Source organism: Mobula hypostoma, chromosome 9, assembly GCF_963921235.1.
Source record: "Mobula hypostoma chromosome 9, sMobHyp1.1, whole genome shotgun sequence".
In the NCBI taxonomy this organism is placed as follows: domain Eukaryota; kingdom Metazoa; phylum Chordata; class Chondrichthyes; order Myliobatiformes; family Myliobatidae; genus Mobula; species Mobula hypostoma.
The window spans coordinates 140,484,780-140,510,326 of record NC_086105.1 but is presented as its reverse complement, the minus strand read 5'-3'; the positions used below and the strand labels follow the sequence as shown (position 1 = coordinate 140,510,326).

The 25,547-nt window shown below is 40.4% G+C and overlaps 1 protein-coding gene across 5 annotated transcripts in view; it reads left to right on the top strand.

The window, feature by feature from the left end:
• Positions 1-1,980: 1,980 nt before the first annotated feature.
• prpsap2 (phosphoribosyl pyrophosphate synthetase-associated protein 2) overlaps positions 1,981-25,547 on the top strand; it is a 41,724-nt gene continuing 18,157 nt past the window's right edge. The window contains exons 1-5 of one of the 5 annotated variants that reach the window (XM_063059320.1): positions 1,981-2,155; positions 2,566-2,678; positions 5,633-5,685; positions 19,266-19,332; positions 20,286-20,458. In XM_063059320.1, coding sequence (XP_062915390.1) covers positions 2,596-2,678; positions 5,633-5,685; positions 19,266-19,332; positions 20,286-20,458 — 376 coding nt within the window. In that variant the 5' untranslated portion in view covers positions 1,981-2,155; positions 2,566-2,595. The remainder of the gene's footprint in view (positions 2,156-2,565; positions 2,679-5,632; positions 5,686-19,265; positions 19,333-20,285; positions 20,459-25,547) is intronic. The other 4 variants (XM_063059317.1, XM_063059318.1, XM_063059319.1 and 1 more) reach the window with 4 other exon arrangements.

Sequence of the window (25,547 nt, the reverse complement as noted above, 5' to 3'; positions counted from 1 at the left end):
ATCAAATGCTTTCTTTATGACCCCCATCTACCTGCAGCATCACTTTCAATGAATTGTATTCCCAGATCCCTTTGTTCTACAACACTCCTCGGTGGCCTACCGTTCACTGAGCAAGACCTGCCCTACTTGGTCCTACCAACGTTCAACATCTCACACTTGTCGCTAGGTATACATGGAGGGGTGGTAAATTGGATTAGACATTGGCTCAATGGAAGAAGCCAAAGAGTGGTAGTACAGAATTGCTTCTCCGAGTGGAGGCCTGTGACTAGTGGTGTGCCACAGGGATCAGTGCTGGGTCCATTGTTATTTGTTATCTATATCAATGATCTGGATGATAATGTGGTAAATTGGATCAGCAAATTTGCTGATGATACAAAGATTGGAGGTGTAGTAGACAGTGAGGAAGGTTTTCAGAGCCTGCAGAGGGACTTGGACCAGCTGGAAAAATGGGCTGAAAAATGGCAGATGGAGTTTAATACAGACAAGTGTGAGGTATTGCATGTTGGAAGGACAAAGCAAGGTAGAACATACAGGGTTAATGGTAAGGCACTGAGGAATGCAGTGGAACAGAGGGATCTGGGAATACAGATACAAAATTCCCTAAAAGTGGCGTCACAGGTAGATAGGGTCGTAAAGAGAGCTTTTGGTACATTGGCCTTTATTAATCAAAGTATTGAGTATAAGAGCTGGAATGTTATGATGAGGTTGTATAAGGCATTGGTGAGGCCAAATCTGGAGTATTGTGTTCAGTTTTGGTCACCAATTACAGGAAGGATATAAATAAGGTTGAAAGAGTGCAGAGAAGGTTTACAAGGACGTTGCCGGGACTTGAGAAACTCAGTTACAAAGAAAGGCTGAATAGGTTAGGACTTTATTCCCTGGAGTGTGGAAGAATGAGGGGAGATTTGATAGAGGTATATAAAATTATGATGGGTATAGATAGAGTGAATGCAAGCAGGCTTTTTCCACTGAGGGAAGGGGAGAAAAAAACCAGAGGACATGGGTTAAGGGTGAGGGGGGGGAAGGTTTAAAGGGAACATTGGGGGGGGGGCTTCTTCACACAGAGAGTGGTGGGAGTATGGAATGAGCTGCCATACGAGGTGGTAAATGCGGGTTCTTTTTTTAACATTTAAGAATAAATTGGACAGATACATGGATGGGAGGTGTATGGAGGGATATGATCCGTGTGCAGGTCAGTGGGACAAGGCAGAAAATGGTTCGGCACAGCCAAGAAGGGCCAAAAGGCCTGCTTCTGTGCTGTAGTTTCTATGGTTCTATGGTTTTCTGTATTAAATTCTATCTACCCATTTTTCCAGCTGTCCAGATCCCTCTGCAAGCCATGATAGTCTTCCTCTCCATCCACAGCATTCTCAGTGTTGGTGTCATCTCTAAATTTGCTGATCCAGTTAACCACATTATCAACCAGACAAATAATAACGGACCAAGCACCGATCCCTGCGGCACACCACTAGCCACAGGCATCCATCTACTGCACTCCCTGGCTTCTCCCGCAAAGCCAATGTCTACTTCAATTTGCTACCTCATCTTGAATGCCAAACGACTGGACCTTCTTGACCAACCTCCCATGCGGGTCCTTGTTAAAGTCCATGTAAAAGTATCCACTGCCTTCTTGCCTTCATCCACTTGTTAACTTCCTCGAAAAGCCCTAAGAAGATTGGGTAGGCATGACCTACCACACACGAAGCAATGCTGACTATCAGTCCCTGTCTATCCAAATACTTATATACCCGGCCCCTTAGAATACCTTCTAATAACTTTCCCGCTACAGATGTCAGGCTTACCAACCTATACTTTCCTAGTTTATTTTTAGAGCCTTTTTTAAACAGCAGAACAACATTGGCTGCCCTGCAATCCTCCGCTACCGCTCCGGAGATGACGTCGGCGAAGCCAGCAGGCGTCAATCACTCGTCCAGCCAAAGAGCGCGCAGCCGCGGGCAAACCCGGCCGGGAAGAGCCCCGCCCCCTTCGCGCCTCCGCTCGTGGTCGAGCGGGGCAAGTGCGCGTTGGCGCGCACACGCGCGCGCCGGAGAGTGGGGGGTGGTCAGGTTTGCGCCGATTCCGCGAGGAGGGAGAGCCGCGCAGGCGCGCTCGTGCGGAGCCGTCGAGGCGCTGGGTAGTGGGGAGGCAACGGCAGGTGAGGTGGTGGGGGGGGGAGCCCCGGGTAATGGGGAGCCGCCGGTATTACGGTGGGAGGGTTGGTTGGTGGGTGGCAGTTATGAGGGGAAGTCCTCCCCCCCCCTCCCCTTTGGGAGCCGAGCTCCAATGGTCAGAGGATCCGAAAACGGCCGGTGGCCTCCAGGCCTCGTCCGATCATCGGGGCTGGAAGCCGATTCCATCCGGGGGCCCAGCGACACTTTGCAGTCATCCACCCGGGTACAGAGGCTTGGCAGAGCTGAGCTGGATCACGGGCAACGTGCAGCACCAAACGGCTCTTTGCATTAAAAATAATTCCAGTGACTGCACATTTATTAATGATGAAGCCCATGTGCATTTCGAAACATTGGATTTAAGCTCTAAACCATCTCATCTATGGTTATATTGCAGGCATTTGGAAGACTTCTTGATCCTTTCGCCATGAATATAACCAAAGGTGGCCTTGTGCTGTTCAGTGCCAATTCAAATACAGCCTACACAGAGTTGGCCAGGAAGATTTCAGAGTACGTGCTTATAGTTATTTTTATACCGTTAGTCTTGGTGATGTGCATTGAAAGCTGCTGCTTCCTGCCATTTTCATTGTTGGCCAAGTTTTATATGTGATTTTCTGGTGGCTGTGAAATGGGTGATGGTGATTATTTAAGTGGGTGTGGGGAATCGATTAACATTGTGGACTGTATTTTGTATTCAATTTATTGCCGTTTTGCTATTTAAATTGTGATATTGGATGATAATATGTATTTATTCAGAATCGTAGAATTTTTTTTCTCTGCACACTTAACAATACGAAGTTAATTGCATCGTAGATTTTACAATAGCAAGATTGAAATGTCAAAATTCTGTAGATCTAGTTTTTTGGTAAAAGAATAATGAATATAGTAATGTTTGAGTTTATTGTGTCTGTTGGACACATTTGTAGATTACTTTGAAGTTTAATCTCTGCAGTTCATAAATACACACAGTGCTATATTCAGCTTTTCTTTTAACTTTTAGGCTTTTTCCCATTGAGTGGCAGTGTTTTATTGGGTTGTGCAACCTGTTTCTTGGATTGATTTTGGGAATAATCTGCAGTACCTGTTTGTCTTCTGTACTCTGGTGTTCTTACTGATGCTAAACACAAAATAATCTGCAGATGCTGGGGTCAAAGCAACACTCACAACACACTGGAGGAACTCAGCAGGTTGGGCAGCATCCGTGGAAAAGATCAGTCGACATTTTGGGCCTGTCCTGACGAAGGGTTCCGGCCCGAAACGTCGACCGATCTTTTCCAAGAATGCTGCCCGTCCTGCTGAGTTCTTCCAGCGTGCTGTGAGTGTTGCTCCTTACTGATGCTGGTGCCTCAGTAAACAAAACTTCTGCCTTTCCAATCTGGTTTCTGTTATATCGGTTGACCAGCAGTAAGTATGCTGCAAATGGTTTCCTTTCCCTTGATTTTTGGTAGAGTTAATGAAGTGAGTAGAGTTCCCAGCCCTGCTCGCCATCTGGTGAGGATTGAAAATTATGCCTGTGCAGATAGCATATAAGGTTGTTTCTATAAATGCCTAATGCCTGTGGAACCCACTCTACAGCAGTAATCAATAGTTAGATAACAAATAAGATCTTCTCGAGTCAAGCAGGTTTCAGGTATCGATTATAACCAACGTTTCGATGACAAACTCTACCATCATCTTCATGCCTGGGCATGTCTAGTCCAGTGGTGTTTATACCCTTGTATTCCGTCCTTTCTGATTAGTTTGTCCTTATCCAATCAGGTTTACAATCAAATTCCAGTTCTTACTTAGAGCAAGACAAAATAGGTTCTTGATTAGCCAGGGCATCAAAGGGTATGGGGAAAAGGTGGGAGTGGGGATGACTGGAAGAATTGGATCAACCCATGATTGAATGGTGGAGCAGACTCGATGGGCTGAATGGCCTACTTCTGCTCCTATAATCTTATGTACACCAGGAAAGCTTTTGATCCTTTTTCAATACTTAGATAAGTTTTGTTCCAGGATTCGATCAAGTACCACAGCCTCAAATAAGGTGTTACGGTATTTTTTAGGAAAGAAAAGGCAAAAATACTTGAAGCAGTGAGAATGAAGGTCCACATAACTAGCTTGAAAGGTTTGAATTTAGTTAAACTGCAGGATTTTAAAATGACTTTGGTCTGAATGGTCTTCAGTTTGCTTAACCTATGCTGAATATTAGTAAAAGTTTTGCGATTAATGAATTGTGTCAGATTCTAAACCATAGTGATATTATTGTCATAAAAGACCTTTTGGAAATTTTTGCTATAAGAGTGTTTCTGCTAACTGATTCATCATGTGTAAAACAAATAACTATTCCTTGAACTTTTAAGTGTGCCTTCCAGCCTTGAATCTGTTTTTAGATGATTTTTCCAGTTTCTGTTAGCTTCTTGATTTAAATAAAATAATATTTGCTGATTTCTTTACTTATATTGCCTCATGGAAATACTATAGCAGTTTGAGATTCTTGAGCATTTTTTAAGTCCGAGTAGTAACCAGATTTCTTTAATTGTTGACCTTTTAAGTGAGAATGTGATGGTGTTGATTGGCATGTTTCTTTGAAGTCTAAACTTGTGTTAATTGTAAATCTGTGGCTTCTGCTTAAAGAAAATTGTTAATCTCCCCTCCTCCCCCCTGTAAATAAACCTCCAATAATCTTGCTGCATAGGGAACTTCACTTCCTAATTTTCTTTAATGATTCAATTTGTTCAGTAATTGAACCCATCAAAATTACTTTCTCTAGCATGCTCCAGGTCTGTCATCATGGTTTCTGCTTTATATTCTGTAGCTTTGTGTGGGAAGGATTACAGAGATTCTGGTGCCTTCCCACTTGCATCCTTGACAATTAGAACAATGCTTTCTTATTTTGAACAACATATTACCCAGTGTGTCATAAATCTATAATAAAGCTCTGTATTTCCATATCCATATGTTTTAAATTAATTTTCAACTTCCATGTGCCATTATAATACTGGCATGCTCTTTTCCTGCTATTGGGTTCCATCAAGGGAAATGATGACAGATTAGGAATAGCAGTGGATTTTCCGTTGTCTTCTCTCCCCAAAAAAGAAACTTTGGAAAACCATATTCACACCACTAAAACTAAGCAATTTATTAAACAAGCAGTCATCCTTGGGTCAGATGGATCAATATTTTGCACCACCAATCCATTAAATCACTGATCTGTGTTTTAATTTGCCCTTTAGAGGGCGTTGAATTCCTATTAGTACTAATTTAGTTACGTATTGGCTACTGATATACCAGTTGGAACATTTTGATGCAAAATTATTTGGAGGTTTACAGTGTTTCCACCATTGTGTAATATATTTATTTAGTTACTTTCAGTTATTGAGTTCTAGATGTTTCTACTATATGTTCAAATTTTGTGTAAGTCAGCGATAAGGTTTTAAGGAACGATTTTTTTGAGGGCTATTCCTCATCTTCAATTTTAGGCGACTTGGCGTAGAACCTGGTAAAGTTCAAGTCTACCAAGAAGCTAACAGAGGTAAGTGCATAAGGTAAAAAAAAGATTCTCATTGTAAAACACCTGAGGATTTTGATCAGATTCAGGTTTTTCATAGGTTGAACTTCACATGGAATAGTTCTTGCACAAATAGCAACACACACAAAAAGCAGGTCCAGCAGCATCTATGGAAATGAACAAGCGTTCAATGTTTCGGGTTGAGATCCTTTATTAGGACTGGAAAGGGGGAAAGAAGCCAGAATAAGCAGGTGGGGAGGGAGGATGTAATAAGCAGGGAGGTAATAGGCAGAATAGTTAAAGTGCTGGAGAAGAAAGAATCTGAGAGGAGAGTGGACCGTGCAAGCAAGGGAGGGGCGAAGTCATAGGTGAGAAGAGGTAAGGGAGGGGCAGAGTGGGGAATGGAAGAAGAAAGAACAACAGGGGAAATTACTGGAAGTTAGAGAAATTGATGTTCTGAGTAGGTTGGTGCCTACTCAGGCGGAATATGGAGTACGTATTGCTTCTCCAGTGTGAGATTGGCCTCAGTACGGTAGTAGGAGAGGTCATGGACATCTTGTTTTTACATAAATAGATCTTCTTGAATGGGGTAGCTATCTGATGCAAGAGATACTACCTTTGAAAGTTTTGTGGTAATAAAATATACATCACTTTAGTGTTTGAGGCATTGTAGAATATTGCAAAAGAGCAAACTTACTTAAGGCATTTTGAATTTGAAAGTAAAAGATTATGTTCCCGATACCTATGAAACTGCAATAAAAGAAAATGAGCAAAAACACAGTGCATTTCCATGAAAACCGTTTTGCCTAGCTGTTACTGAAAATTTTGTGATTGTTATGATCTTTACAAAGAATGAATAAAGCTTCAGGGACATTAGAAAGGTACATCTTTAGTTATATTACATTGGGAATTATTGGAGCATCTAGGATATCCTTGTGCCTTTAATTGTTTTGTTTCGTTTTTAATTATTCTGTTAAATACCAAGACTTTACCATGATAATCCTTCTTCAGTCAAGTGTGAAGGAGTAAAGGGTATGGTCTTTATATTCTCCTATCTATCTCTACCTACTCACAGCAGCACTCCTGTGTTTTCATCTCATTAGAGCAATTAGACAGCCTTGTTTCTTGAGCTTTTGGAAAAAAATACACTTAGTGTATTATGTCAGATCTCAGGGTTGTATTTGGTTTCATGCATGTATTCTGATAATTTTACTTTGAACCTGATTATCTTTCACTTGGTAGAAAGAGGGGTGATTTTTTTCTAACTTCAGAACTCGCTGCAACTATAATTGTTCTGGTAATTACAGTAATCTGTAAAAATACAGTGTCTTTGTTCCAGTCTGTAGATCCACCTGTGTATTTTTGCACATTCGTATGCTTCAGGGAATATGTAAAGCAAAACCAAAATTGTTCTGTGTTTTACACACAAAATGTTGGAGGAACTCAGCAGGCCAGGCAACATCTATGGAGAGGAGTAGACAGTCGATATTTTGGGACAAAGCCCTTTACCGGGACTGTAAAAAGAGGTGAGAAGTCAGAGTAAGAAGGTGGCGGAGAGGAGGAAGAAGTGCAAGCTGGTAGGTGATAAGTGAAACGAGGAGAAGGGTCTGTGTATAATGGATAAGAGTGATGGTTAAGAATCTATAAGGCTCAAACTATTACAGATCAAAGCCTTTAATGATTCCAAACCATAAACTTTTACAGGAAGAGGATTTTTATTTAGAATGGATATTTAAATAATCACTATTATTAATTTTTAATTTATTTATGAGCCTCCCTTGTCTGATAGACTCGGCAAAACAAGTAAAGATATGCCATTGTGAGCACTGACAACTTTGTAGGAGTATTAAAATTAGAGCTAAGCAGGAGTTTCATTCAAGAGAAGACATTCATATAGCCATTGTATCTTGCTAACTTGGTTCATAGGAGTGGCTTTTCCAAAATAGATCATTTCTGTTTTGTGCTCATAGCCTGCAGAATGTTTCTTTAGTCTACTCAGTGATTTGCCATTTATAATCCTAAACTAGAAAATGCATAATTTGTCAGATCGGTCTGATTGAAGATTTATGGAAATGTTTGGGCACCTTAACTTTGTATTCCAGTAGGCAGCAGCCCACAGAACCAACCTACTTCCATAAGTACAAAAGGCATTTTTTTTAATGTAAGCATTTGTTACCAGTAAACAAAGCATTTATGCTTTAGAAAGACTGAAACATTTAATTTTATGCTGATATCGAACTCTTTTAGACCATTTATAATGTCAGTTGTATTTGTTACACCAAATGGTTTAAATAAAGATGAAGAGTTCTCTTGTTCAGCTCTCATGGCTTCTGATAAAAATTAGATTGCTTCACTCTATTTTATGTGGGTTGACTTGTTTGATCAACACTTGCTTATTATGAGCTGGGATGAAGTTTCCAGGAACAAATTTGGCTTGTAATTACAATATGCAACGATATAATGTCTTACCAACTGGAAGAGGAGTGTTGAAATCACACTACTGTGGAGCACCACAATAGTGTAGCAGTAAGCACGGTGCTATTCCAACTTGAGGCATCAGAGTCGATAGTTCAGCTCAGTAAATCTGTCATCTCAGGGATTTCCTCCAAGTGCTCCAGTTTTCCTCACACATTCCAAAAATGTATAGGTTCATAGGTTAATTGGTCATTGTAAATTGGCCTGTGATTAGGCAAGTGTTAAATAGGTTTCTAGGCAGCACAGCTCGTTGGACTGAAGGGGCCTGTCCCACACTGTATCTAAATATCTAAATAAATAAAATAAAACTACAATATACCAGCACAATTTAAAACTGATTTATGTGATTTCACAACAGCTATGTGAAAGAGTAATACAATTCTCTGAATCAAGCTTGGTCAGATGGTCTTGTCAGTTTCTTCAATCTGACCTAATCAGTTCCCCTCTACCACCACTCTGCTCCGTCTAGCGGAATTAGTCCTTACTCTTAATAATTTCTCCTTTGGCTCCTCCCACTTCCTCCAAACTAAAGATGTAGCTATGGGCACCCGTATGGGTCCTAGCTATGCCTGCCTTTTTGTTGGCTTTGTGGAACAATCTATGTTCCGTGCCTATTCTGATATCTGTCCCCCACTTTTCCTTCGCTACATCGACGACTGCATTGGCGCTGCTTCCTGTACGCATGCAGAACTCGTTGACTTTATTAACTTTGCCTCCAACTTTCACCCTGCCCTCAAGTTTACCTGGTCCATTTCTGACACCTCCCTCCCCTTTCTAGATCTTTCTGTCTCTGTCTCTGGAGACAACTTATCCACTGATGTCCACTATAAGCCTACTGACTCTCACAGCTATCTGGACTATTCCTCTTCTCACCCTGTCTCTTGCAAAAACGCCATCCCCTTCTCGCAATTCCTCCGTCTCCGCCGCATCTGCTCTCAGGATGAGGCTTTTCATTCTAGGACGAGGGAGATGTCTTCCTTTTTTAAAGAAAGGGGCTTCCCTTCCTCCACTATCAACTCTGCTCTTAAACGCGTCTCCCCCATTTCACGTACATCTGCTCTCACTCCATCCTCCCACCACCCCACTAGGAATAGGGTTCCCCTGGTCCTCACCTACCACCCCACCAGCCTCCGGGTCCAACATATTATTCTCCGTAACTTCCGCCACCTCCAAAGGGATCCCACCACTAAGCACATCTTTCCCTTCCCCCCTCTCTCTGCATTCCGCAGGGATCGCTCCCTACGCAACTCCCTTGTCCATTCGTCCCCCCCATCCCTCCCCACTGATCTCCCTCCTGGCACTTAGCCGTGTAAGCGGAACAAGTGCTACACATGCCCTTACACTTCCTCCCTTACCACCATTCAGGGCCCCAAACAGTCCTTCCAGATGAGGCAACACTTCACCTGTGAGTCGACTGGGGTGATATACTCCGTCCGATGCTCCCGATGTGGCCTTTTATATATTGGTGAGACCCGACGCAGACTGGGAGACCGCTTTGCTGAACATCTACGCTCTGTCCGCCAGAGAAAGCAGGATCTCCCAGTGGCCACACATTTTAATTCCACATCCCATTCCCATTCTGACATGTCTATCCACGGCCTCCTCTACTGTAAAGATGAAGCCACACTCAGGTTGGAGGAACAACACCTTATATTCCGTCTGGGTAGCCTCCAACCTGATGGCATGAACATCGACTTCTCTAACTTCCGCTAAGGCCCCACCTCCCCCTCGTACCCCATCTGTTACTTATTTTTATGCACACATTCTTTCTCTCACACTCCTTTTTCTCCGTCTGCCCCTCTGAATATTCCTCTTGCCCATTCTCTAGGTCCCCCCCCCCTTTGTCTGTCTTCCCGGACCTCCTGTCCCATGATCCTCTCATATCCCCTTTGCCAATCACCTGTCCAGCTCTTGGCTCCATCTCTCCCCCTCCTGTCTTCTCCTATCATTTTGGATCTCCCCCTCCCCCTCCAACTTTCAAATCCCTTACTCACTCTTCCTTCAGTTAGTCCTGACGAAGGGTCTCGGCCTGAAACGTCGACTGCACCTCTTCCTAGAGATGCTGCCTGGCCTGCTGCGTTCACCAGCAACTTTGATGTGTGTTTCTTCAATCTGGTGTTCAGTGTATCCAGGATTATCAAAGCCATTGTCTAATGAAATCAAATTCTGCCTTGGGAATTTTTGAGGATGGATCATGGTGGACCACGAGAAAAGAAGGGATTTTTTTTTAAACAGTATTTGCATTTGTAGATGTATCATTGTTCAGTGGTAAGATATGGGTATGCTGTATTGGCACCACAGCCATGGTAATTCTGGTTGGCTGCCCTCACTGATTTGTTTTAACACAAACAGTGAATTTTGCTGTATGTTTAAATGTACATGTGACAATATGTTAAAATGTCTTTTAATTATTTATACACAATAAAAATGTTTTAATGCTAAGTTTTCTAGTTTTATTAAACTGACTTTATTTTTTACCATAAAGTTGAATTATGAAAAAGCTATAGATTGTTATTGGCATATCAAAATAGAGGAACCATTACTAGTTAAATTTTTTGCATATTCCTCCTCTTCCTGTATGCTTCTATGATTCTAAAATGCATGTACTGGTTCTCAGATGTTTCTCACCACCTCTTAAAGCTACTTGAGCTTATCTTGCGAGGCTTTGACTTCTTTCCCCTTTGGTTAAACTTCCATTTGATGTTTTATCTGATGATAGGGAGTTTGAGATGACGTCAAGGAGAAAAATGTGTTGGATCCAACTGTTTAATTCTTAGATTAGATGTTTGTTATTTTGCATTTTAACAATTATTTAACTGCTTGTATTTTAAGTAGTTCTTGTATCTATGTAACAATTTACTATGCTTCCTAGTGGTCACAGTGTTTATATGCAATTGATCAATGTGTCCCCTAGAGTGTATATTTGCATGATTCTGGAAGCTTCTCTTGATGCAGCTTTATTTGAATGAGAGCTTTCTCATTGGTTGACTAATATCTACAACTTTGGAAATTTTCTTATCTATGGGTGTAAAATTAGATGACCACAATGCAATGACATCTTGGTTCTTTTGTCTCTCCCTTCAGTTGGGCATGTGAAAAGGCAGGGAATAGATGGATTTAGACCATACGTAGGGAGATGGAGATTAGTTTACTTTGGTATCCCATCAGTGCATACGTGGAGGGCTAAAGTCCCATTCTTATCCTGTACTGTTCTGATTTGAATCCAGCAATGATAATTGTTGCTCAAGTGTGAGCGTGTAAAGAAATAAATTTTTTGGTTTTTTTTACATTATTTTGCTATTTTGTCAAAATTAAATATGACAACAGATTTTTTAATGGAAAAAAAATTGCATGATGTATGGAAATTCATTTTTAAAACAAAAATATCAAACAATGCACATGTTTGTGGTATTAAATTGGCCTGTGCTTCATGAAGATACAAATATTGTGAGATGGACATCCTCTAACCAAACATTTTTTATTCTTAATTTAAAACAGTTAAATCTGCAATTAAGTCTTGTTTGATCTGTTTTTGTTAACATCTGGGATATCATCTTCAATATTAAAAGTTTTCCTGTCTTACTTGATATTAAATGATCGGTACAATGACATTCTATATAGCAAAGGCTGGTGTGCTTTCAATCATAATGAATCTTATTTTGTGTGCTTGGTAATTTGTAAACTAATTGATAGGATAAATTCCTTTGGCTCCACGTTAAGTTAAGACTCTTCAAACAAAGAAAAGCTGTGAGCTAAGTTAATTCAGAAGGATTTGATGTTGTTTGCTTTAAGTTCCTTTGAACAAATTTGGGCAGATGTTTTTCTTGGAATATGTAGATTGTTGGCAGTAATGTGGTTGCATTTCGTAGTTACTGAAGGAAATACTGTTCTTGCCCAAAGAAGCAGGCAGCTGCTTTTGAGAATAGGATGTACTTTGTGTGAAGATTGGTGTTTGGCAAACATAAGGGTTGTTAAATACCTTTCAATAGCAATGGTGTCCTTTTATGCCTAAGTACTTGAGCTCTTTTGTGCTTCCACCAGTGTTTGATGAATAAACTGATTTAATCCCAACTTTGCCACTAACTAGAGCAGGGATCCAAGTGAGGACTGGCAGGAAGTGGAGGGCAGAGGAAGCTGTTCAGGAAGCAGAGGTGAGGCTGGTGGGAGTGGTCACATGAGGCCGAGCTGGGCTAGCATCCTTTGCAACTCCCCAAATGGACACCAGAGGGAAGGAAAGGCGTCTTCTAGTTCAGGAGGAGGTGAGAGCAGTAGTGGAGGAGACGAGAGCCTGCAAGCAACAGGAAGCTTGGACAAGATGGGAGAATGCAGTTGAGGGGAAAGTGACCTGGGCTGATCTTTGGAAAGCGGAACTACATCGCATCCAATTTCTCATCCAGGCAGTGTATGATGTGCTTCCAAGCTCATCAAACCTGCACACATGGATGGGGCAAGGCGGAGTCATCTGCATGCCCACTATGCTCCAAGCGAGGAACCCTGGAGCACATCCTCAGCGGCTGTGCAAGGGCACTTGGTGAGGGATGGTACAGGTGGAGGCATGACCAGGTCCTGAAGACCATTGCTGAAGCCATCAGCGCAGGAGTTGAGTGGGCGAAGTGGTCCTGACCCTCCAAGCAGACCATTGCCTTTGTCAGAACTGGGGAGCAGCCAATACCTGCCAAAAGAACATCTGCAGGCATCCTGACCTCTGTAAGGGACTGGCAGCTGGCAGCTGTTGGTGGACCTCGAACGGCAGCTGAAGTTCCCCAACCATATCGCAGCCACCACCCTGTGACCAGACATTGTCCTAGTATCTGAGTCTACTAAGCAAGTGGTGATACTGGAGCTGACAGTCCCATGGGAAGATAGCTTGGAAGAGGCCTTTGAAAGGAAGCTCTCCAAGTACGCAGGACTGATCAGCAATTGTCAGCAGGCTGGATGGAGAGCGAGGTGTCTCCCAGTGGAGGTTGGTTGTAGGGGATTTAGTTAGAGCCTTCAGCAATTTGGGCATCAAGGGAGAGAGGAAGAGAGCCGTCCGCAGTAGCACCGATGCGGCAGAGAGTGCCTCAAGATGGCTGTGGCTCAAAAGAGGGGAGCCATGGAGTCATAAGTAGCTAGCCATCTGGATACAAGCTGGGGTCTGATCAGCCCCGGCTGGGTCACCTGGAGGAGGTTGTATGATGTTGAAAGACCTGAAACACCCAGTGATTCCAGGAACATCACTGAAGATGTGTCCAGAAGCATCAATAGATGCATGTACACAGCAACAAGTTTATTCTTTTGTGTTCTGAATTTAGTACTTTTAAAATCTGAAGAGTTGCTGTAGTTTAAAGTTCCATTTTTGGGTGCTTTGGCACCAAAACATCAAGAGAATATTCAGCTGAGTCACAATCAGTGCAGTTTTCACCCATTGTATTGGTTACATTGTTTTGTTGTTCTGTTGTTATTTTCCCTTTCTTCCCCATTGGCCAGGGTTGCTAAAGCCAGTTGTGGTTGTGTATAATCACTTCAATCAATTAAGTCAGTGGAGTCTGAAAATTGAATCCATCTTTTGCATTTCCCCTTTGTTTGAATGGGTTGCTATTTTGAAGTTAAGGTATCATTAATTATTTATTCTTAAATTGTGTCATTTTTAAACAGTATTTTTTCAACCATTTCCATGTCTGTTTACAACAGATCTTGCAACACTCACAGATTTCTGTATTTTCAAAGACTTGTAATAGCAGCATATGACTGTAAAGCTAGTGTAGATGGTGATCTTGATATGCTTGCAAAGCTCCATGTGATTATTCATTAGCTTATAGTTCTGGCAAGGAGAACTTGTTTTGGGATTTTTTTTTGTCCACTGATTTTCATAGTACTGCATGGAGACACATGCAGTTACTCATTTCTTATTGTAATAGGAAAAATTGAAACTTGGGGGAATTACAGAAGATGCTATTACAGTTTGGGGCATTCCAGAGTGGTGTCTCTGTACATGCTCCCTGTGGAATGTGAAGGTTTTCCTTGGGTCCTCCCATATCCTCCCACAGTCCACAGACGTATTGGTCACTGTGAATTGTCCTGTGATTAGGTTAGGTTCCTTCGGTGTTACTGTTCCCGTGACTCAAAGGGCCAGAAGGGCACATTCTGTGCTGTATTTCTAAATAATTAAAGTAAAAGTATTTCCGGGTATGTGTGCTTTTTACAGTGGCATGCAAAAGTTTGGGCACCCCTGGTCAAAATTTCTGTTGTGAATAAATGAACTAATAGATGAGTAAAAGATGAACTAATTTCCAAAGGGCATAAAGTTAAAGATGACACATTTCTTTAATATTTTAAGCAAGAAAACTTTTTTTATTTCCATCTTTTACAGCCAAAAAGTTCTATTTTAACTTCATCAGTCCACAGGACTTGTTTCCACAATGCATCAGGCTTGTTTAGATGTTCCTTTGAACCTTTTCAGTAGAACTTTTTGTCCGCAATGAGCAAAGGTATGTTTGGAGAAAAAAGGGTGCAGAATTTCATGAAAAGAACCCCTCTCCAACTGTTAAGCACAGGGGTGGATCGATCATGATTTGGGCTTGTGTTGCAACCACTGGCGTGGGGAACATTTACTGGTAGAGGGAAGAATGAATTCAATTAAATACCAGTAAATCCTGGAAGCAAACATCACACTGTCTGTAAAAAAGCCAAAGATGAAAAGAGGGTGGCTTTTACAACAGGATAATGATCCTAAACACACCTCAAAATCCACAATGGTCTACCTCAAGAGGCGCAAGCTGAAGGTTTTGCCATGGCACTCAGAGTCCCCTGACCTAAACATCATCGAGAATCTGTGGATAGATCTCAAAAGAGCAGTGCATGCAAAACGCCCCAAGAATCTCACAGAACTAGAAGCCTTTTGCAAGGAAGAATAGGTGAAAATCCCCCAAACAAGAATTGAAAGGCTCTTAGCTGGCTACAAAGAGCGTTTACAAGCTGTGATACTTGTCAAAGGGGATGTTACTAAGTACTGACTATGCAGGGTGTCCAAACTTTTGCTTCGGGCCCTTTTCCTTTTTTGTTATTTTGAAACTATAAAAGATGGAAATAAAAAAAGTAATCTTGAAATATTAAAGAAATGTGTCATCTTTAACTTTATGCCTTTTGGAAATCAGTTCATCTTTTACTTGCTTAGCTATTCACAGTAACAGAAATTTTGACCGGGGTGCCCAAACTTTTGCATGCCGCTGTACAGTCCCTGGATTCTATAGAATTTCATTCCTGAGGACAGTCTATAAGATGATTTCTCTAAATAAATATCTTTTCTCTAGCTATCTATAAAATCTGTTTTATATATACTACTTCTTGCGCACTTGACTCCTGATGGAGTCATCGGGGCGCCATCATGACAAGCTTTGCACCAGCTTTTTGGTGTGCTCATCATGTGGCGTGTCTTCTGAAACCTGGCGGAGCCCATCCCTCTCCAGGTTTCACCACAGCCAATTTCCTCCAACTAGGTGGCACCGCTTGGTCATGAACACGTGGCCATTATAGTTCATCTGAGAACCTTTCTGCCCCGGCTGCTGACTTCATCATGGAAGTCTTTCGCCCAGTGGTGCCGTGTTAACACCACCCCCTCATGTGGTTTAGCCCGCCAGCTGAAGCAGTTTACCAGGGTATGGCACTTGGAGCCAATGTGAGAGATTTAGGAGATAGATGAAGACCAGTGATGCCCGTCCACCCTGTCTAGTAGGGAGCAGCATGCCAGACATCAAAGGTACTACCTCTATCCAGAGCTTCTTATACCCCTTTATATATACCAGTTATAATTTAATTTCACTCGCCCTAGTACCATCTATAACTAAAATGATTAATTATCCAGTTATCAATGAATTTCAAGAAGCATTATTACCAGCTAGAGAAATGTTTTAATGTGTGGGAGAATTTGTATAAAGTCAGATTTTAGTAAGTCATTTCATTCATAAACCAGGGAGCCCCTGTTCAATATTAAGTTATAAAAGGTTAGATGCCTATTGATTGAGTTGGTCATATTCTGTCGTCAAATTTCACTTGATTATTACGCCTGTTAAGAATTGCATAGCTGTGCAGTTCTTCACAGGCATAATAATGTTCTATAAGAACTGAACCAGTAGTTTTTCTTTCAGACTGCATTGGTAATCAGTATAACTGCTTTTAAACATCTTCAGAATAAATGTTTCTGTGAGACTGCCATTGTTATGCAACTAACATATACAGTCACTTATTTCTGCTCCAGGGTATTTTTCTGGGGAAAATATGTTTAATTTGTTCCCTTTTGACCTTCATCCTGTTCTAAATTAGAATGCACAGTGAATACTGAATGAGCAGTTCAAGAAATTTACTGTTTTGCCAACTATTGACAACACAAATATGGTGTGTAATGAGCATTAGTATGAGTGAAAACTTGCTGTAAGATCTACCATGGCAAGTTTACTGTAGCGTTTAGTGGGTGAGCAAAGTAAAACTAGAGACATGGCATTACGTATTTCTACTATGTGCTGCCATTTGCCTTGGTTGGAGAATCTATAAGCTATAAACTTCTGAGATAAGAAGTGAGTCATTTTGAATTCAGATGAGGCGTTATGAATCTTTGTGTATTCTCTTCTGAGACTGAGACATTTAAGGCTATAGAAGCCTATTTTCACTTTTGATGATTTTTATGACACTATTAAGTGCTTGTCACCTTATTTGATGAGGTAATTGATCATTCATACATTGAGGTTGTTTCTAGCCTTGTATCCATTTAGCAATGGAATACTTAAATCAAAACATGATTTTCTGCTTTTCTTCACTTTTTCTGTGCTTAACCTTTGAAGGTTAGAATATTTTTTTTAGTGCTCTATTTACATATCCAAGTATAATCCAACATAAATGTTATTTTTAAATTTCCAGTGTCAACGGCCTGTCCTTGAACTTTAATTTAAATTTTTATTCATACCTTTCTGAGCTTAGGCATCAGAATGGTTATGTTTTCGTAACCATATTATTGCAATCCTCAAATGTATGATTCTCCAAATTGGCCTCAGACAACCCTCAATTTTTAACGCCCCGTTGAAGTTGCTTGAGTGGCCTGTTATCAAATAGGTTTTTATTACATTTGTGGTGGAGTTTGTAGACTAAGAATAGAAATTTTTCTGATAAAGGATTGCAAGAGGAGAAGAGCATTATTCAACCATTTCTTGCCGATCAACCAATCACCTCTCCCTCCCACTTCACATGTAGTTGAACTATACTGCAGTGCCTTAGTCAATACCAGATTGAAATGAAATCTGTGCATATGAAATGAAAATGCAACTTTTCTGGTGCTGGGATAACTGCCCCTAACCCAGTGCTGCCCAAACAAGAGGTAGGAGGGTAGACAGTGAATCAAACCATAGAATTCTTTCCACCCTTGAGCTTTCACTCAAAGTCGTCAAATCTAGGTGTTTAATTTGCATCCCTCGTTGCATTTGTCTCTTCTTGTCTTCCTGCCTCTTTCTCTGCAGACTTCTCCCTTTCAACGTTGAGGTTACTGTTCACCTGTAACCCATGCTTGAAGTTCTCTGCATAGCTGCTCCTGCCTATCTTTGTGGCCAAACAAGGAAGGCAGAGCAAATGACAAAGGCTGTGTTTCAATACTTGCAGTGTGTCTGGGTCACTGGAATAACTGGTGAACTAGGTTGAATTAGTGTGGCTTCAAGTCTTTTTTGAGAGACTTGTTGCAATATTATCTGAGCAAGGGTGGGAAATGCTAGTGTTAGACCAGTGTCTTCTCCAGCTGAAACTGGTCTGTTGCTGGTTTGTAGTAAGCTCTTTGGAACAGCTGGCTATTGTTTTGTGGTAATCTGTTCTTCATTCTGTTTTAATTCAAACCAGACAACGGGGTGACCCTTTGGGACACCCTTTGAGAGAAGGGTGGTGCAGTCTGATGTGACCAGAATGAACATTAAATTTTCCTGAATACTATTGGTATCGCTTTGCTTTGGAAACTGAAGTAGAAAACCTCAGTATATTATAAGAAGGACGACGCGTAGCAAAGCAAATATAGCTGCTCTTCATTTAACAAAGGACTCTTGATGGCATCATTTCTGGTTTATCTGCCACCCTTGTGCCTCTCATTGTCATTCTGGAGAAGTGCAGTCCTTTCATCCCCCGTCTCTTCTGCTGTTTGTTGCTTGTCTCTGATCCTGGAGACGTGCATGCCTTTCTTCCTCTGTTTCTTCTTCTCTCATCTTTTTTTGTCCTGACTCTTTGATCCTGGAGTCGTGCGGCCCTGACCTCATCCGATTCTTGTTCTCTCCCTGTCCTTGCCACTTCTCGACGACATTTGGCGTCATCTCTTAACCATAATGTCCCCCTTCCTTTTTCACGTGGCATAATTAGGCTGACCATTTTTTTTTACCCTTATGCTAGATAGAAGATACAAAGCAGTAACACCAAAGAATGCTGATTATTCTTGATGATGTGGGTGGCGCTGTCCTAAATGGACGTGATATAGTCATCGCTGTTTTATGGGTGTCTCGAAGTATGTCATTACAATAAGATTTAATTATCTCTTATTGATGGATGGCATTTAGATCTGTCCTAATCCTGCACATGCTGATGGTGATTAGCAGAATTTGACCCCCGAAATAGAGCTGCCCTGCCCTTTTGCTCCGGTAGGTGTGGCTGCTGAGGCTGGCGGTGCGCATGCATCGGGCTATGGTGTCCTGATTTCCATGATGGCGGATCGGGTCTTGGGTGAAAGCCAGCCTGTTGATTTTTGGGGAATGAGCAATTTTATACGAATATATAACCCGGAACTTTGCCTGCATTCTGTAAGTTAGCGCATTTTAATTCGATTTAGCCAAAAAAAAAAGTGCTGCTGTAATGCACCGTGGGCTCTTATTGGAGGTCACAAACAGACAGACAGACAGAGCATGAGAGTTTTAGTAGTATATAGATAATCCATTTGGAAATCCTCTCAGAATAAAAATCTTTACTTTCTAATCATATGGAAAATGTTTTCTAGGTAACTTTTTCGTTGTTCTGTATCAACAGTTACTTTTGCTTTTCATGTGTAACTTGTTTGGATTGATTAGAAATTACAGATTAGCAATGTAGTTTGAACTGAAGTACATTTTAATGGTGTTTTTTCTGTTTTTTGATAGAAACAAGAGTACAAATTCAAGAATCTGTCAGAGGAAAAGATGTATTTATTATTCAGACTGTTTCAAAGTAAGTTTGTGGTAAAGTGAAATCTTCATCCTTAGATTTTAAGTTAGGATATCAAGAGGAACTTCAGCCTTTCTTGATTTCATGATGAAGCTGATTTACATCTGAATTGTACACCTCTGAAGGAGTAAACTTGTCCTGTTTGATTGTAGACCGTAAAAGTGATGTTCATTTCTTTTGCAGATATTGCACATGCATTTAAAAGTTGAAACTCTTAAGCAGCGTCTAAATATTCTATTTAGAATAAAATCACCAGGGGGAAAATGTTCACAGATAAAGCAGTTATGATTTAGTGATCATTTTGTCTGTGATTTTTTTTTGCCACAAGGTACTGGCCAGGCTATTGCATCTGTTCTGACATCTGTCTACAGTTACAGTATGTGCTGAAATCCAATACCATTTTTAAGAAGTAATGGTTTATTAGCTTTTTTGACAAATTTGCAAATATTAGTGTTTGTTTTGGAATGATCTGGTTAAACCAGCTGCATTAAACAAATTTCCAGGTGCTGCATAAAACTGCATTTCCAGCAGTGATTTAAAAATAGTCCCTTTGTAAATGAACCTAACTTAGCAGATGATAGTGTTTTTTTTTGCTTCTGTTTTACATGGGCCTTGTAGAGAATGTAATCTTGCCATAAAATTCCTAGTTGTTATAGTAGGGAATTTTGTTGCTTCTCTGAATAAGAGTTTGTGTCCTAATTTTAAGCCACTTGTATTTTTGATATTTATTGTTAACGAATAATATTAAACTTGTTTTTAATTCATTACTGCTAAACGGGCTCTTGCATTTCCTCATGTTTGTCAAAGAAGGTTGTTATGTGTTGGTAGTCACTTTAGTTGAGTTTGGTTTTATTTTTAAAGGAGTGTGTGATTTGAAAGCTGAAAGCTAGGGAATTGAAAATGTCAGTGCTTGATCTTGACCTTGTGTTTAAGAATGTTTTTTTTCTTGTACACAGGGATGTTAACACCACCATTATGGAGCTCCTTATTATGATCTATGCCTCTAAGACCTCTTGTGCCAAGAACATCATTGGTGTAATCCCTTACTTTCCATACAGCAAGCAATGTAAGATGAGGAAACGAGGTTCTATTGTGTCCAAACTTCTGGCATCAATGATGTGTAAAGCTGGTGAGTTGTACTTGTACCATTCATCCTGTCCCTCTTTTAGCAAATCTGTCTCTGGTGTTTTGTGGAGAAGATATTTATTTAGGAATTAACTTGGCTATCCCCACCACTTTTCACAAGTTATCCCATACTGATTAATAACCAACAAATTGCTACTGAAGGATAATGACTGTTAGGTAGGCAAATAAGAGGAAATCCATAGCAGTGATTGAGAAATGAAAGTTGAGCAGAATACCAATTCAAATATTTTCATGGGGCCTCTTCTGTAGACTGGGTATGAATTCAGATCTACCTAATGGCACCTCTCACAAGATAGTTCTCTTTGTGTAAGCCAAGATTGTGTTCTCATCATAAGAAGGTGCATGACTGCCCACATTTCTGATTGTGGCAACTAGCACTGACCTGAAGCAGCTGATGTTGGATATGCATTGGAGTTCCTGTGTAAGACACATCTACATTGAAATAATCTTTGTTCCAACCTTTAATCGTTTTCCCTTGTGAATCATCTGTTGTGATGAATTCTTTCCTTTCTGTAGCAGTGTTTATCCCATGGGATGAAGTTGTCTGTAGCTCCCTACTTGGGGAATTCTGTTGTCAGGCCCACCCAGTTAAAAACAGTGTGCTTTGGGAGGAAAGGGAGTCACAAATAAATGCTTCCTTTTTCTAGCTCTAAAAAAATTCTGTTGTTTTTTTTAATGGAGACTGCTTTTAAAACTGGGCCCTCATTGCAATTTAAAAGACTAGAGGAGTTTGCTTAGTGACATATATTAGAAGTTGGTGCCATGAGCTTTTGGAGTGGTAAACTCTTCAATTGTTGCTTGAACAGAAGTATTAAAGGCTAGGTGTTGAGTCTGGATGACCAGTTACAAGAAGCAAGTAGAATCAGTGGGCTGAATGGCTGAAGTCAAGCCATTTTATTCTGCAGTGTGAATCTATTTTGAACATATGAATGTTATAAATAGGAACAGGAGTAGTCAGCTGGTCCTTCATGCCTGCTCTGCATTCATTAAGGTCAGCTATGTCAATGCTTTTATTCTGGCATCGTCCCCATATTCCTTGATTTCCTTCAAGTCATCTTTTTGAATCATCCTTGTTCTGAAACTTTATTCCCCATGCTAGCTTTGGTAGAAATCCTAATTGTACCTAGCGGTACTAGACACGCCCAAGCATAATCCCTGATGAAGATAGCAGTTTGTCATCAAAACATTGATTATAATTGAGAGGTACAGTTGACGTTTCGGGCTGAGACCCTTCGTCAGGACCTGAAGTGTCCTGACGAAGGGTCTCGGCTCAAAACATCTACTGTACCTCTTCCTACAGATGCTGCCTGGCCTGCTGCGTTCACCCGCAATTTTTATGTGTGTTGCTTGAAATTCCAGCATCTGCAGATTTCCTCGTGTTTGCGATTATAATTGATACGTGTATCCGGCTGGAAACTCGGAAATGTTTATTTGTCATGTACGGGAAAGCATTAGATCCTTTTTCCAGTGTAGATATTTCCAAACACACAATTTTTCTTCATATGGTAAACCTGCCTTACCTGGAACCAGTCTGAATCTTAACTACTCTCCCTTTGTGGCAAGCAAATCACTTCTTGGGTTAAGAGAGCAAAACACTGTAGTCCTAACCCAAGAAGAAAGTAAAGAGTGTAGTTCAGATACACTCTTACCAAGAACCTATATGTTATCCATTTTACTACTTGCTTGGCTAATCTATAATTAGAGTCATAGAGAAGTACATCACAGAAGCAGGCCCACTGAGTTCATGCTGGAAAAAAAAATTCTTTTAAGGGAAAAGTGGTTTTTCAATAAGTTCAAATTAGTTTGTCCATTAACTCTCATTGTACTAGACAAGATCCAAAATAATATTTTCACTGGTTTAATCACCTGATATGTCCTAGCCTATCACCAAATAAGTTATTGCCTTAAACCCTGCCCTGGCATCTGCCCTCACCCAAGTTCTCCTTTGAAAGCTGTAAACCCTCCATTCTCCCCTGTCCTATTTCAGAAGGGTTGTTGACCTGAAATGCTTTCTCTTTCCACAGATACCACTTGACTGGATGAGTTCGTCCAGCATTTCTATTTCTGACTCCAGCATCTGCAGATTTATTTCTTTTCCTTAGTTGGTTTCTTTAAATATTTTATAATAGCTACTTTGTATTTACACTCGGTAGTTTAATTACTGTTGCACTTGCAACATAGGTTCTGGAAAGATGGGGTTTACAGTGGAAGATCAGAAACACTAAAGTTGTCCCTCATAATTACTTATGTTTAATCTCTTTATGAACAAGTGTTGAACATAACAAAATCTCTATATAGTTGGCTTGCAGTGGGCAGTAATGTGGTTAATTAGTTTTGTATATGCTGAATGTGGTTGACCTTTTTAAAACTTTATTTATAAAATGGGTTATGATCTAAATCCCATTGCTCGTCCTTCAGATTATTGTTTCTCATCTTAATTCTCTTCTAACAACATTAATTAAATTTCCCAATACTTGTTCTAAACAGTGAATTCATGGTCTGGGCTATTTGTTCATCGATGGGGGCAAATTCCTTCTATTTATACCATTCAAAATGGTCATCTTAATTTTGTGTACAGTTCTCAAATCTTTTGATCGACCTCCTTGACTACAATGGATCAAAGCTGTATATTGGTCCATGTGACAATAATCTTTCTTTTGTAATCTTGTAACAGATCCTCCTTCCCTCAAACCATTCTATTAAATCTTTTCTACACACACTAGCACCTTCATATCCATTTGAAGTTTGCTAAACAGCGTTGGATATAAACCAATAAAGATATAATCTATGATTTGTATAGAGATAAGTTGCCTTCCAAAAGCAAAATACTGTGTTCAATAGAAATCTAAAATAATAACCAAAAATGCTGAATAACATGTCTGGCAACATCTGTGGAGAGACGAACAGTTAATTTAGATAACACAGAACAGAACAGTACAGCACAGGAACAGGCCCTTTGCCCACAATGTTGTGCCAAACCAATTAATTTAGTAATCAGATGGCCAACTATAATAATCCCCTCTGCCTACATAATGTCCATGTCCTTCCATTTTCCTCACAATCATGTACCTATCTAAACTTCTCTTAAAAGTCTCTGATGTATCTGTCTCTATCACCACTCTAGGCAGTGCATTCCAGGCACCCACCACTCTGCGTGTTTTTAAAAAAAACACAACAGATCTCCTTTTGAAAATTTCCCCTCACCTTAAATGCACGTCCTCTGGTATTAGATATTTCACATCTGTGGAAAAGATATTGTCTATCTACTCTATGCCTCTCATAATCTTATAAACTTCTATAAGATCTCCCATCATCCTCCACCACTGCAGAGGGAAAAAAAACGAGTTTGTCCAACCTCTCGTTAAAGCGCATAATCCAAGCAGCATCCTGGTAAACCTCTTCTGCCCCCTCTACAAAGCCTCAACATCCTTCCTATAATGGGGTGAACAGAACTGTATGCCGTACTCCAAATGCGGCCTAGCTAGTGTTTTATAAAGTTATAGCATAACTTCCTGATATTTGATCTCAATGACCTTTGTTTAGTAAATTTAGAAATGAAATGTTTTAAATTACATAGAAAGAATTGAAGAGAGTCAAGATGAAAGACTGATTAAGCTTTTAATTTTTCTGAATATCACACTAGCTATTCCACCATGAGATTTGTTATTCGCTCTGTCACAGAGCTTTGCTTTGCTCTGGTTTATCTCCTCCTGTCCTCTGTGTCTCAAAACTTGTTTTATTTCTTAACTTTTCCCATTTCTGATCATAGGATATTGACCTGAAAAGTTAACACACTCTCTATACACAGATCTTGCTGGTTGCAGCATCCTTCTGTTTGCAAGTATCTGTGTATAGGATTACTCCATGTTAGGTCAGGTACCAGAACAAACCAAGTTACTTCATCACCGACTATCTCCTAGAACTGTGCCAGTTCACCTGTATTCTCAATCTATGTTCTTTCTAAAAGACTACTTGGCTGCTGAATGAAATTTTATGTGCTTGTCTACCCCTTCATACATAAAGCACTACAACACAAACAGGTCCTTCAGCCCATCTAGTCCACGCAGAACTGTTACTCTGCGTAGTCCCGTTGACCTGCACCTAAACCATAGCCCTCCATGCCCTTCCCATTCATGTATTTATCAAAATTTCCCTTAAATGTTGAATTCGAAACTGTACGTGCCTCTTCAGTTGGGAACTTGTTCCACACTCTTAACCGTCCTTTGAGTGAAGGAGTTCCTCCTCAAATATTTTACCTTTCACTCTTAACCTATGAGCTCATCTTTGTCATCTTGCAGTCTGTACCACAATCACAAGCACTGTGTCATCGAGATATTTGAAATATTTATTCTGTGCAGTCATGTTGGTCAATAATATGTTTATAGTATAATAAAATGGTCTGAGTACCAGGGAAAATCACAGTCTACCAACCTACTTTCTGGGAAGACTCCTTTTGTAATGATTCTGTTAACTTGGTATGCTACCCGTACTGCCATTCACCTTTTAATTCCACGGACTGAAATGTTAATAACCAGCCTATTGTGTGGGACTCTCACTCTCTCACTTATAGTGGCCATCATATCTTCTCAATCTCATTTTGTGATACTGTGTGTCCATCCCAGTCATCAACTACCCCTTTGCCTCCACAGAGGCCGCTTGAACTCTTCCAGTAGTATCTTTTACTACTTTTACTTTTCTTTCGAGCTTCTGAAAGTTTGACTGTAGAGCCTCATTCTTGCCCTCTCTGTCAAGCTAATGTGTGTCACAATTTTTGATTTGGTGCCCTTTAGAAATGCTGGATCCTCTGAGATGTTCTTTACCCCTCTACTGAGTTTGCTTGCAACACATGGAAAATTGGAAATGCCTTGGGTCATGTCTCTCAGTTTGCAAATGAATAGTTGTGCCCACTTTATTGCTCTGTCATCTCGTAATTTAGACAAACTCAAACAATTCATGATTGGTTGCATTTTAGTCACTGGTAGAACCTTGGACATTATACGAAGTGTACTCATTATACTTGAGTGTGTTTTTGTCTTTGCCCTAAACTGATCTAATATTCCTTGCAGATCGTG